Raw genomic sequence first — 13,000 nt, 5'->3', positions numbered from 1 at the left:
TCATTTTACTGGGCAGCACCCTCAGGCACATTTGACATCCTGTTTTTTTTTGTTTTTTTTTAATCTGAAAATAACTTGTTGAGCTTGCAACCAGTTATACAAACTGTAACGAGCGTGTTCTTCGGAGGAGTTTTAGCGAAAAACTCGCCAGGGCAAGCAAGACAGCTGCAGCCCAAAAAACAGGAGGCCGAGAGCGCGGCAGAATGTTGTCTTTTCTTTCACTGGCACAGAGCTAGCACCGATGTGCATAGGTAGAAAACAATTAGGTAATGAAAGAAGACACCACTAAAGTTTGTAACATAACCCAGTGGATATCTGGGGAAATGCCTATTATAACACAATACAAATTTTCAAAGAAATCATCACAGCACTTTTTTGGGCTACTATCCAAACACTTCCAAAGCACGGAAATCTTTTTATCAACTAAAAGGTGTTCCTTCCAAGAAATCCACATGGATTTTCTTTGCAGTTTTAAGCTGGGAACAAGAGGAATGAATTGTTTTTTTTTGTTTACTATCTAAAAATGTGGTCACCTCCAGTTCACAAGCCACGCAACCCAGGGGCCAGCAGACTAACAAGGTGGTAACCGCCTACAATACCGGTAGTAGTGCCTTGTATGCTAAAGCATTTCAGTGCCATACTCTACTGCTTAAGAAACTTTACAATAGACCTGTTCCGAGGTACATCAAAGTGTGACGTCACCGGCGCACGTGCAAGACGGTGGCTGGCAAAACACCCCTGCTGATGGCGCAGGGTGGTACAGTCGCGCGGTGCTTGGGGCAAGATTTTTATTTCCTTTTTTTTTTTAAAGCTTAAACTTCATCTTACTGTGGTAAGATTAGCCGCAGTTATGTGTCAGAAAACATCTACATGTGTGCTAAACTGTGAGACAAAAAACTTGCCATGCTGGCTGGCTGTTTATTTTAGAGGTGAACACATGTGGCGGCTCGTGCGAGAAACAGTGGCATTGTCTTAAAAAATTGTAGTGTTTATTGGGGCATGTCGTGTGCGTTGAAAGGCACCGTCAATACTGGTCCACCTTTACAGACAGTGAAAGTGATAACATTGTGTGTGGTGTGTACTGTGTGAATAAAAATGCATCTTGTTTGCAAAAACCAGGCATTTGTTGTGGATCAGTATAACCAATCTCTTGACAGAATATTACAATTTGAGATTTTAGTCAAGATAAAAATTCATTTGCCACCATCATCTGCAAGTGCATACATCTCAGCAGAATGCAAAAAAAAAAAAAGATGCACCATTTGCAGACTGGAAGATATGGCTTCGCATGATCTATGAGCATGTTTCAGCATTGCCAAACCTGCATATATGCTTCACTACGGCAAACACACTAACCCGATAAAGGTATAACTCCTTTTATTGGAGACCTCATACGTCTTAATCGAAACAGTGGAGATTCTTGTTCCTCGTATACTTGGAATTTTGATGGCTCAATTTTCGAAAAATAACAATATGCATTACAAGTTTGTGTATCCACTGTTCATGCTCGTTTGCATGACAAAAATTCACGGGTTTTCAAGGACTTTCGAGGCTATGTCTGCAAATTTTCAAGGACCCGATTATCTGTTGGAAACCCAATTACCACAAGTTCATGAAAGGATAGAGGCTTGAAATACCTAGAATGTACCTATACCTAAAAATACCTAGAACTGGAGCAGACGTCAGAAACATGGATTCAATGACATTTTCTTTCTTGCCAACATTCAATCATACACTCAAACCTCATTATAACAAAGTTGCATCTTACATGAAAATAAGTTCGTTATATCCAAAAATTCGTTGCAAAGGTTCAGTTTTAACACTACAGTTACTGCAAGACTATTATTTATGTCGTTATAACCAATATTTCCTTACATCATGGTTTGTTATATAGATGTTTGAGTGTAGTTTCTTAGAGTTGCATAGGTAATGACGTTCAGTATGTATGACACAAGTTTCAAATTATTATTTAGACAGGCAAGACTAAGGAACAATCTTTACATAATGCCTTGTTGCTTTTTCATAATTTTCATATCAATATCCACTATCTCCTGCCGATTGTTCTAGGCAGTTTTGCTAAGGCTGTTTCACTTGATTATGCACGTCAAGTCTCTAATTGTCTCGGCCTTTTGTGCATACGAGTCTGCTGTAGCTGTTAATTCCTTAATAGAGGCTTCTACGAGGCTTCTTCGTCAAGCTCCCTTTACCAACACGCCCAAAAAATGGCACTGCTAAGAGGCTTCTACTTTCTTTTCCTTTTTGTATGAATTTAGATTTCCTTCTCAGTGCAACATTTCTTTTTCTGTTTCTCATCTTCCTGCCTTTTCTGAGTTTACAGAAATACAGTGTTGGTTCCATGCAGAAGATACTGAGGTTCTCAACTTTTTAGATATGGGAATATATTACAAGACACCTGCTACATTTGTTTATTTATTTGTTTGATTTGCATACACAGATACACAAGGACACAGAGGAAAGAGGGAGAAAGCAAGCTGGCAACTGCCACCTGGAGGGGCACAACGCCTGCTCACTCTTTCGGGAGGAGGGAAGAAACAGAGGAAACAAAGATTAGCGGAAAGAAAGAGGAAAGCAGATGAGGAATGAAAAAAAAATAACGAGGACTTCGACAAGTATGAGTAAAAAACAAATAAAAAATAATAAAAACTGTTTATAAACGGGTGGCCAGGTTCGTTCAGTTCATAAATGTAAATTTATGGCATCACAAATAATGCACTGTGACAATGTTTATTAAAAAAAAGAAATTCAAGGATTTTTAAGGATTTGCAAATATACTAGCACCTTCAAGGCCTGGAAAACAAACTTTTCAAATTCAAGAGTTTTCAAGGACCCGCATGAACCCTGTTGTATCAAATCTAAAGGAGCAAATTACGCAAGCAAGCACATTGTAAACATCAGATGCATAGAGGCATCTGTGCAAGATATTATGTACGTAATTAAGTTATCAAGTTCAAAATCGCAAACTTTCAATGGGTTATCAGTAACAGCATAGCCGAGTATTTCATTAGAAAACGCAAAGCTTAAAGTAACTCATGAGACAAGCCCGAGGATGTTCATGTGTCTTTGTGTACCTTAAGCACTTGTGTTTTCTAATAGATCCGTATAAACGAGCTCACCTCAAGAGAAGTATTTGATTTTCATTTTCAAGGGAATTTGTTAACTTTAACATAACACATGAAAAACTGTTTCGATGTTTGCTTGTTTTTTTGTTTTTTTTCATCCGATCATAATTTTGCGCAGTAAAAATTTTATCCGTGACCTCGCGCACAACACCTAAAAACCATGCTGCTGTCGACGCTGTACCTCGTTTAAACTGCAGTGCATATGTTGCGACAGAAATTGAATACGTTCATGTCCATGCCATGCAAATGTTTCTCACCTAGTAAAGAATCGGAGCGAATGCGACGGAGCACAAGAATAGAAGGACATAGTATTCTGGTGCTCTGTCCCATTCGCACAGATTTTTTACAGGACACATCAAATCCAACTCTCTCACCTCCCTACCTTACTGAAATATTTCTCAAAGCACCAGTGACCGTGAACATGCAGAACCTTCACTTTCACAGAGGATAAGATTTTTTTCATGTCTGAAATCACCAATTGTTAACCCAGCAGAATTGTGCATTATAGGCAGTAACTCATCCTTTTAAACGCTGTAATTTTAGAAAACAGAAATTCGCAGAAATTTGTCAAATAAATCCAGGCACATCCAGTACTGCTACGCAGAAATATACTGCCAGCAAAACTTTCTTGCCAACCAGCATCTGCTCAGAGGGTGGACAGAGTTACTCAGTGACGTTACTCTGTTTACAAACAGGCAGAGGTCCCCTCCATTAAAACGTGACTGAAAGAAAAACTGAATCGCAGCAGGATACTGTGCAATTTCAAAGTGGTTCTATTTGGCAAATGGAACCAATCCTTTTATCACAACTAGGTTCAATATTTTGTAGTGGGGCATAAAGCATTGCCATAAAATACTAGTCAAGGTTCCAATTTGTTCCAAATGAAATATAGAAATCACCCAAATTATGATGCTTAAAACCAATTGCTACAGTTGTAGTTTCATAAACCATCTAGACTGGAACTAATAAGGTATAAACTAATCTTCTTTTTCAGCTTTTAAATGAGCAGGATTTAGTAAAAACAGACAAAGATATGACAATCTCAAAAAATTTTCCAACATGCGTATTTTTGCTTGAAAGAACAGATTACTTAAGAATAAAGGTTTGCTAATGTCATTTTATAACAAATTATCTATCTCAGAAAAGCATTTATTAAAATATTTTTAACTTACGTGTGTTCCTGTGGCTTCTGGATGCTGAAAGAGAAAGCAAGTTGCATGCCATTAGGAAAATACAAGACTTATCACTGAAGCCTGCTTTCCAATACACTAACTACTTGCCTTATCTAATGTCACACTCCAAACAAACATTTCACACTGTTTAGTCACCATGCACAGTTAAGGTATAAGCATTACTAACAGATCATAATGTGTGTCCAAGCAACCTCTGACATTTTCAACATTTTAGGTAAAGACAAGCATTGGATACCGGATGTCATGAGAAAAAAATTTGGGAAACATGGTGGTGCTTTGCACCACACAGAAGTGCCAAACTTAAATAAAAAACAAGTCCGCTGAAGTCTACTCAAAAGAAAGAGTGTACATACAAGGTAACTGTATTTCTATGCACCAGAATAAGAGCACTAAAGACAATAGAATTGTGCACAACAATACTGAATTATTTTTTTCCATTACACAATCAGAGGCGCAATCTCGTACGCATTTTATAAAAGAATATTTACCCTAACCTCACACGATTGGTCGAGGCTGGTGCAAGCATACCGAACGGGCGATGTATGCATCCCCTTGAACAATCAAGCACAACGAGGATGAACTTTCTATTACAGTGTGTGTAGAGTTTCACGGGCCAGAGGTTACATGCTTGCCTGAAACTTTTCTTCAGTTTGTGTTCAGTTTTTAATGCAATATTTTTAATCCCAATATTCACAGTGTATTTTTTTTCTACATTGACATTGGCTGATAAACACTTTTTTTTAACTCTTCAAGGCTCTGGAGGCATAAAAGAGCTACTTCTTGACCAACTTGCAGGGTCAGCTAATATTAGAGACAGTGGAGTCAGTATAGTTAACTAAATATGATTACTTTAAGACTCTCTCCAAAATCCGGGGCAGATTTTTTTTTTACTGAAGAGGGCAGGTGAATACACGGATTCCAAATGTGAAGTAACCAATGAGCATCTTGTTTTTCAAACACTTCAATGCCTCTTTGTTTTTTACCCGTCTCTTCCTCACAACAAGCAGGGCCATGCACGTGACCAATTTTTTTAAAACCAACTTACCGGTTATAACTAGTGTTTTTTTTTTTTCACAACGCTAGAGTGCAATAAGATTTTTCTGAAATTCTATCCAAAGGCAGTATAATACAGAATAAGGTGCCAATTTAAATGGCCTTACTGTTCATCGTTGTGGTAAGTTACAATTCCAAGAATGGCGAAAACACACAGATAAAGGAACTGCGCAGGTGCCGCGAGAAAAAATGCCTCAGGAAATAAACTACCAAAGTCGTCATGCAACATTTCGCATAAACAAACGCAGTGGTTTCAATCCACGATATGACCTATTTATCTCGGAACGGTACCTTCGCAATTTCAAGTACGTGGTAACTGCAAACAGCACCCTTCATCAGCAACTTCATACGGGACGCATATTTTGCACTGCAAGAAGCGGCCGCACAAAAACAACAAATTTAAATTGTGCACTTCAATGTACAGTAGCAGACATCAACCAACATACGTGTGCGCGGCTCTCGACTCGCACTTCTCGTGTTCCTCTTGGGTGTGCTTCCAGGCGACGACATCTTTTCCCTTTAGAATCGCTGAAAATTGAAAAAAGATATGCATATATATAAATATACGGATACTATGTGAGCGCAAAGCGGCTCTCCCAAGAAGAAAGAAGACGCGTGCTTCGAGTCTTTGTTCACTACGATCGGGCCTGTATTGTAAGTATTGTAAAGTACATGCACAACCTCCAAACGCAATACTAAGGAATCTGAAAACAATCCCGTGAATTGCCGTAAGCTCTCCATACAGGCTAAGGAAGCACAACTATCTGATTGTGAACTTACCACAACTTATCGCAACCACGTACACCAGACCACCGGCACGCACTCAACAGCACCGCGGAATTTTGGCGCGAAATTGACGAGAATGAAGCAAAAAAAGAAACAAGAAAGAAGTCACGTGATGTCAAACGACCTGCCTAAAACGCATCAAGTTAATATAATGTCTTTTTTCATATTTTTTTTAGTTTTTTTATGTCTCCAACGTTCAAACATTAAAAACACTGCAACAACACAAAAGAATTGTTAAACTTAAGCTGTTAGGTGACGCCACGACCTCCTCAATAGATTAGCGACCTGCCCGTGCTCCGACGCTCCTGCGCGCCAAGTTTGTTTTTGCTTGTTTATTATTTTTTAGTTTTCCGACCAGCCACGGCAAAGCGTGGCGCTACAACTTACCCCCATCTCTCGCAGACGGGTGAAAGCTGCGCAGGCATCGCACGTGTTGTTTTCTTTGTGGTCGTGGTGTGTCGCAACTGGCGTTCTTTGACTTTTGTTTTGCTTACCATTGCCTGAAGTGTGACAGCACTGGTCGCAGCAGTAAACTATTTAGCTATGGTTTACTGTTGCGTTCCGTTTTGTAAATCGAGCGGACGAACATATCAGAGCGAACGAGCGACACCTTTGCTGATCAAACGACCACAGCCACTGCAGAAGTTCACGTGTGCCGTGCTTCCATCTGTTATTAAGAACCCCCTGTTAAAATGTGAAAGGAATGACAGTGTAGCCCATACAACTGCACTTGTTAAGCTCATTCTCGTGAAGTTTCTGCAACCCTTTCTGGCAATTTTTTCCAGCAACGTATAACCGAGACTCGTGCGAAAAGGAAGTTGCTGCACGCCAAGCCACAACAGTCACGAAAGGATCGAGCTCAAGGTTTGAGCTTGGCAAACAAATAAAATGTACTGGAATTTCACAATCCATGAAGTGTGTTCCTTCTGCATTAGAATTTTATTTAGTATAACATAGACAAGTTTCTGAAATAATTGGCTTAAGCATTTAATTATTGGGTTAATAAGGGGCACAGCAGTTAAGAGGCTCTACTAAGGGAAGTACAGCAAAATATATTTTCAGAAAGATTCGAGTCAATTGCAGTTACAGAGAATGCATTTGAATTTTGCCTATGTAAGGGACATAAGTGTGCTGGTTTCAATGGGACAAATGATTTAAGTGCCGCTGCTTGTAGCAGGCTAAATGTATGGTAAGTTCAGCAACTTGGTCCACGTAATGCATAAAAACGGTGTGTTAAGTATGGTCACGGTTATACGTAGCTTATACTGCTTTATAAAAAACCTGGAGCTAATCGTACTTCATGTAATTCGTGATCTCGTAGTAATACGTGTGCTAAAAAGCTTCCAACTCTGAAACTGAGACTCGGATGATTCAATGTGCTACAAGAAACGAGAATGCGAGCATTGCGGTTTGGGCACTTCTCTTCATTCAAATGGGCGGAATAAATTGCACAGCTACAATAGCCCTTAGAGGTTTCTACTTCAGAGAAGAATGACAGACTCCTCGACCATGAAGATGTTGAAATGTCATGTCTGAAAAACCAAGTGCCATCAATGTTTTTATTTAAACGGCGGCACCCTGTTAGTACCGCCAGTCGCGCACGGCAGGGCTCTCATTGACATTCCCATTACATTGCCGACTTTATTAACGATGGTATCGCGATGAAGAACGCGTGAATGTTCTCCACACAGCGACACAGAAAGTTTTTCACAGAGCAGCCGCGTTGAGTAATTGTTGGGACCGCTGCACTGAGCCGAGGCATGCCGTCAATGCGCCTATTTCACGACGATAGTTATAGCGCGAGAACAAAACGACGACACAGAGACAAGAAGGACACGAAAGACTCTGTGTCGAAGAAGGACATGAAAGACTCTGTGACAGAAAGTCTCTGTGTCGTCGTTTTGTTCTCGCGCTATAACTATCGCCATGCCATACCAACTAGCCCAAGCTGCCACACTTCTAAGCCTATTTCACGTTCTCGGCCTCGTCTCTGCGCACTAGTCAAATAGAAAATTCCAAGATCATCACGCAAGTTACTAAAGGAAAAAAATATATATATATCTGCCGCGGCACATTAGAAACCGTTCCGCCGGTAAAAGAAAAAAAAAATACCTTCCACGGAGCACTCGAAACGCGGGAACCGTTTCGACGGTGCTACGCCACAGAACACCTACTGGCTACGCACTTTTCAAGTTGTCGCGCCGGCTGCTATGGGGTTAAGTCGGTGTTCTGTGGTTAAGTCACAGAACACCTGTTAAGTTGAGGCGGCCTCTCGTGACACTTTTGTAACTAGACAAACACGTGACCCTCCACAGTTGGAGTCACGGAGGAAGGAAAGGTCTTTCCTTCCTCCGTGGTTGGAGTCAAGCGCAGCCGTAGAGAGAACAGGTATGAGCAGGTCGCCAATCTATAGAGGAGGTCGTGGGTGATGATAGTGACACTTATCACTGACTGTTCTCATTGGCGCAGTGCATCTAATGGTAGTGTATATGTTCTGTGGTGCATCAAAATAGCAGAAAAAGAACACAGACCCCTGTGGCTAGCATTTTTGGATATCAAGGGAGCGTACGATAGCGTGGTTCAAGAGGAATTGTGGGGAATAGTGGACACACTAGGCGTGGAAGATGTAGTCACTAATCTTTTAAAGGATATCTATAAAGGTACCAAGGTAATTATAAAGTGGCAAAAACAGGTATCCAAGCCCACAGTTGTAAAACGGGGGCTTAGAGGCAGGGTTGTCCTCTGTCACCCTCGTTATTCATGATGTACCTACAAGGTTTAGGGGCCGAAGTAGAGGGAAGTGGACTTGGCTTCAACCTCTCTTTCGTAAAACAAGGAAAACTCGTTGAACAGGCACGCATTGATGTACATAGACGGTATAGTGCTAATGGCCGACAACGAAGAGTTGCAAAGATTGATGGACATCTGCAGTAATGAGGGAGATAGGTTAGATTTCAGATTCAGTAAGGAAAAATCGGCAGTCATGATTTTTAATGATAATGAAGGTAGTGAGCTTAGAATACAGGAGGTCACGCTAGAGATAACTGATAAATACAAATATATGGGCGTATGGATAAGTAATGAGGCCGAGTACCTAAGGCAACACGAAATATACGTGACGAATAACGGTAACAGGAATGCAGCGGTGATGAGAAACAGGGCACTGTGGAATTACAATAGGTATGAGGTTGTGAGAGGAATATGGAAAGGGGTCATGGTTCCTGGGCTGACGTTCGGCAATGCGGTCTTGTGCATGAGGTCAGAAGTTCAAGCAAGATTAGAAATTAAGCAACGTGAAATAGGTAGGCTTGCTTTAAGAGCTCGCGGGAATACACCAAATCAGGGAGTATAAGGTGACATGGGATGGACATCATTTGAGGGCAGGGAACCTAGCAGCAAGATAAAACTTGAGAAGCGATTGAGAGAAATGGGGGAGGAGCGTTGGGCTAGGAAGGTTTTCAGCTACTTGTACATGAAGAATGTCGATACAAAATGGAGGAAGCGAACCAGAAAATTGACGGGTAAATACTTAGAAAACAGCAGGGGGCCAAACCAAAAAGAACTATCAGGTAATAAGAAGAAGGTGAAGGAAACAGAGACTGACATATGGAGAATTGGCATGATTAAGAAGTCCGTACTTTATAAAGATCTATCGAACTTTTAAGCAGGAAATTGCCAAGAAAAGGATCTATGATAATACTCGGGGTAGATCTCTACTGTTTGAGGCCAGGGCAGGAGTATTGCGAACCAAGCCATATCGGGCCAAATACGAAGGGGTAGACACGGTATGCAGTGCATGCGGAGAGGAGGAGGAAACTGCCGAACACTTGATAATGTTCTGTAAAGGGCTTCACCTCCAGGATGATGGCGCAGAGTTTTTCAAAGCACTGGGGTTTAGAGACAGGGAGGGCAAAATAGACTTTAAGCGGGTAGAATTAACTAGAAGGAGGTTATCTGATTGGTGGCTAAAGTCAAGGCACGAGTGAAAATTAAACCATTCGCTATTAAAAAATAAAAAAAAAGATAAATCTAGTTGGTGGTTCACTAAGTATTACGGCTAGGTTGCGTTAGCCGCCGCCCGATCTAGAGGGTAAACCCACATCTATCCATATATCCATCCAACCACGGAGGAAAAAAAAAAGGAAACCTTTTCTTCTTCCGTGCATCCTACCCCCTCCGTGATCCTACCCCGTCACGAAGGAAGTGTACCCCGTGCAAGGAGGTTATACTAAAACTTCTGGAGTGGCGGAAGGGCTCCGTGGCTGAAGCTTACCGCCGCCACATTGCTCAGGGCAGAAAGCGGATGGGCGCATTGTAGCGTACGTGGCTTTCGCGTTGTTTTAGTGCCAGTAATGTTCCGTGTGATGCCTCTAATTGAATAAGGTGGTTTTCAACACGTCTGTTATGACTTTAAAAAACGACGATGGTGGGCTCTTGAGTAGCATTCGGCAGCGCGAATCATGTGAAGCGGACACAGGGCACAACTTTTGATGTGCACGTAGGCACACTTCGCTCACTCGCTTTTCCTCGCATATTTTCATGACTACGACTGCATTCCCGACTACATGTACTTCCTTTTGGCGTGCGGATGCACAGAGATATTTTGAATAATTTTTGTACGTTTCAGGGCTCCGAAGACGTCGTAATGCGCGGCAAATGAGAGTACGCTATGAGGGAAGAAGGTTAAGCGTTAAAAAGAATAATAATGACGACTTTTGTTTAGTACACATGTTAAAGCATGCTGCTTCGATGGGACAAGGTAAATAACGAGACGACGGGCTTATAAAATTACTACCGTGTTTGCATCGTTTTAAGGCGCACTTACAAAAGCCAGTACGCGAGTGTGCCTAACAGAAGTGTGCGCTTCGCTTTCGAAAGGTAGCTAATGTAGCAGCGGCTCTGCATTTCTGGGATTCGGAGCTTCTTATATTTGCATAAGCACTACGCTCCCAGTCTCAAAATTTCTGATATGTTGCGATATGCTTCTCTTTATGCAGGAGAAAAAGGAAACGAGCTCCTTTGAAAATTCAGGGAAGTACACTTTCGCCTAAAGCTCCTCTAATTGATGGAGCTGTCAAAATCCCGCCACCCCAGAACTTCACCCACAAAAGAATGGTACAGGCAAAAAACGAAAAATAAAACAAAAACTAAAAAAAAATCACAAACAAGGTGCAAATAACAGCCGAAAAAGAAGGGTACGACATCGTACGCAGCAGCATCAATGGGACCTTTTAAAATGTTTTGATGCTTCTGAGAATTTTATTGACCAGATAATGGAGCAGAACGTATCATCAGAGGAACGATTGCAAGTTTTCCAAGCATCGTTTTCCCTGTATATCCAGGAGCTTCACAAACGAGTACGTGAAAAGGTAAAAGACACCTCCCCCCCCCCCCCCCTATTAAAAAGAGTTTGCACTCACGCTGCACTGTTGTTCGCCAAGGGCTTATGGTTGCGTGCGAGTGAAACTTATACTTTCTTTGCATCTGCTAACTGGTCACTTCTGCTGTGAGGCAACTGTGTAAACATATATTGTGCATTGATATCCTTAAGTACTAATTTTTTTTTTACAGCAACAGTTGTTATGAAGTCAGAACACAGGTCCCTTGCGACGCCGTAGAAAAGCACCAAGCATAACTTCATAACAACTGTCGCTGTAAAAAAAATAGTACTTAAGGATATCAATGCGCAATATATGTTTACACAGTTGCCTCACAGCAGAAGTGACCAGTTAGCAGATGCAAGGAAAGTATAAGTTTCACTCGCACGCAACCATAAGCCCTTGGCGAACAACAGTGCAGCGTGAGTGCAAACTCTTTTTAATAGGGGGGAGGGGTGTCTTTCACCTTTCCATGTACTCGTTTGTGAAGTTCCTGGATATACAGGGAAAACGATGCTTGGAAAACTTGCAATCGTTTGCCGCCGCCCCTAACCAGTATGGAGGGAAAAAAAACTCGGTAAATAAAAAACACCAATAACGCAATGGGATTCCAACCCAGGTCCGCTGCGTGCCTGTCCAGTATTCTACCACTGAGCCACGACAGTGCTTGCAGCTTGTTTCTAAACTGGCCATAGGCAGACTTGATGTCTGGAAAAGAATAAGAAAGCGTTTTATAACGTCCAAGAAACAGCCAGGTGTCACACAATACGAATTGCTCAACGACTGGGTCGTCTAATGCTCCAACCCATTGGAAAACTTGTTCTTTACCACCCTTAAACTGTGTCGCATACCCACTTCACGCATATTTCTTCATCGTCATCAGCCACTGCATAAAAAAAAAAAACTGCACAAACTTTCCAACAAGTGTGTAGTGGATACCACCTACCACGTACGCTTCTCCAAAGAATTACGAAAGATAGCATAGTGAATGCTGGCCTACTACACAAAATGTATTATTATTTATGGCACTGTGGGTACACAGCAGTGTGCTTCTAGCATCCCAAAGAGTATTTAGAAAATGCTCTGAAAGACCGCTCTTCTAGCTTCAGGTGCGACTGTGCTGCGCTTTCCGTGTATGCCTGGCTTTTTTTTTTTAACACGCCTAAAACGCTAAGTGTCAAAGAAAAATTAAAGCATATGTGCATTAGAATCACTCCCACGTTCCCTCACTGCCTAAGAATAACAAACTGGTGCTTTAGTAGCTATAACGAAACGCACGGCTGCCAGTGACCACAGCATTACGGCGCTACAAACAGGCGCCACCGCCTTCTGCCCTGAGCAATATGGCCGTTGCGGCTTCACTTCGATACATTGGTAGGTATGTGGTACCGCCACTCCAGAAGTTTTAGTATAACCTCCTTTACCCCGTGAACCATCCTGTCTCTAATAG

At 41.6% G+C, this 13,000-nt stretch overlaps 1 protein-coding gene across 2 annotated transcripts in view; it reads right to left on the bottom strand.

Moving 5' to 3' along the window:
• dpa (disc proliferation abnormal) overlaps positions 1–6,312 on the bottom strand; it is an 87,454-nt gene extending 81,142 nt beyond the window's left edge. Inside the window, exons 1-3 of one of the 2 annotated variants that reach the window (XM_037427325.2) lie at positions 6,167–6,312; positions 5,833–5,914; positions 4,313–4,336 (exon numbers count right to left, since the gene is read on the bottom strand). In XM_037427325.2, the coding sequence (XP_037283222.2) occupies positions 4,313–4,336; positions 5,833–5,896 (88 nt within the window). In that variant the 5' untranslated portion in view covers positions 5,897–5,914; positions 6,167–6,312. Of the gene's footprint in view, positions 1–4,312; positions 4,337–5,832; positions 5,915–6,067; positions 6,086–6,166 lie in introns of those variants that run through there. The other variant, XM_075877231.1, reaches the window with a different exon arrangement.
• Positions 6,313–13,000: the final 6,688 nt, after the last annotated feature.

The sequence above is a fragment of the Rhipicephalus microplus genome, chromosome X (genome assembly GCF_043290135.1).
Source record: "Rhipicephalus microplus isolate Deutch F79 chromosome X, USDA_Rmic, whole genome shotgun sequence".
NCBI classification, from domain to species: Eukaryota; Metazoa; Arthropoda; class Arachnida; order Ixodida; family Ixodidae; genus Rhipicephalus; species Rhipicephalus microplus.
This window is presented reverse-complemented; position numbering and strand designations above follow the sequence as displayed.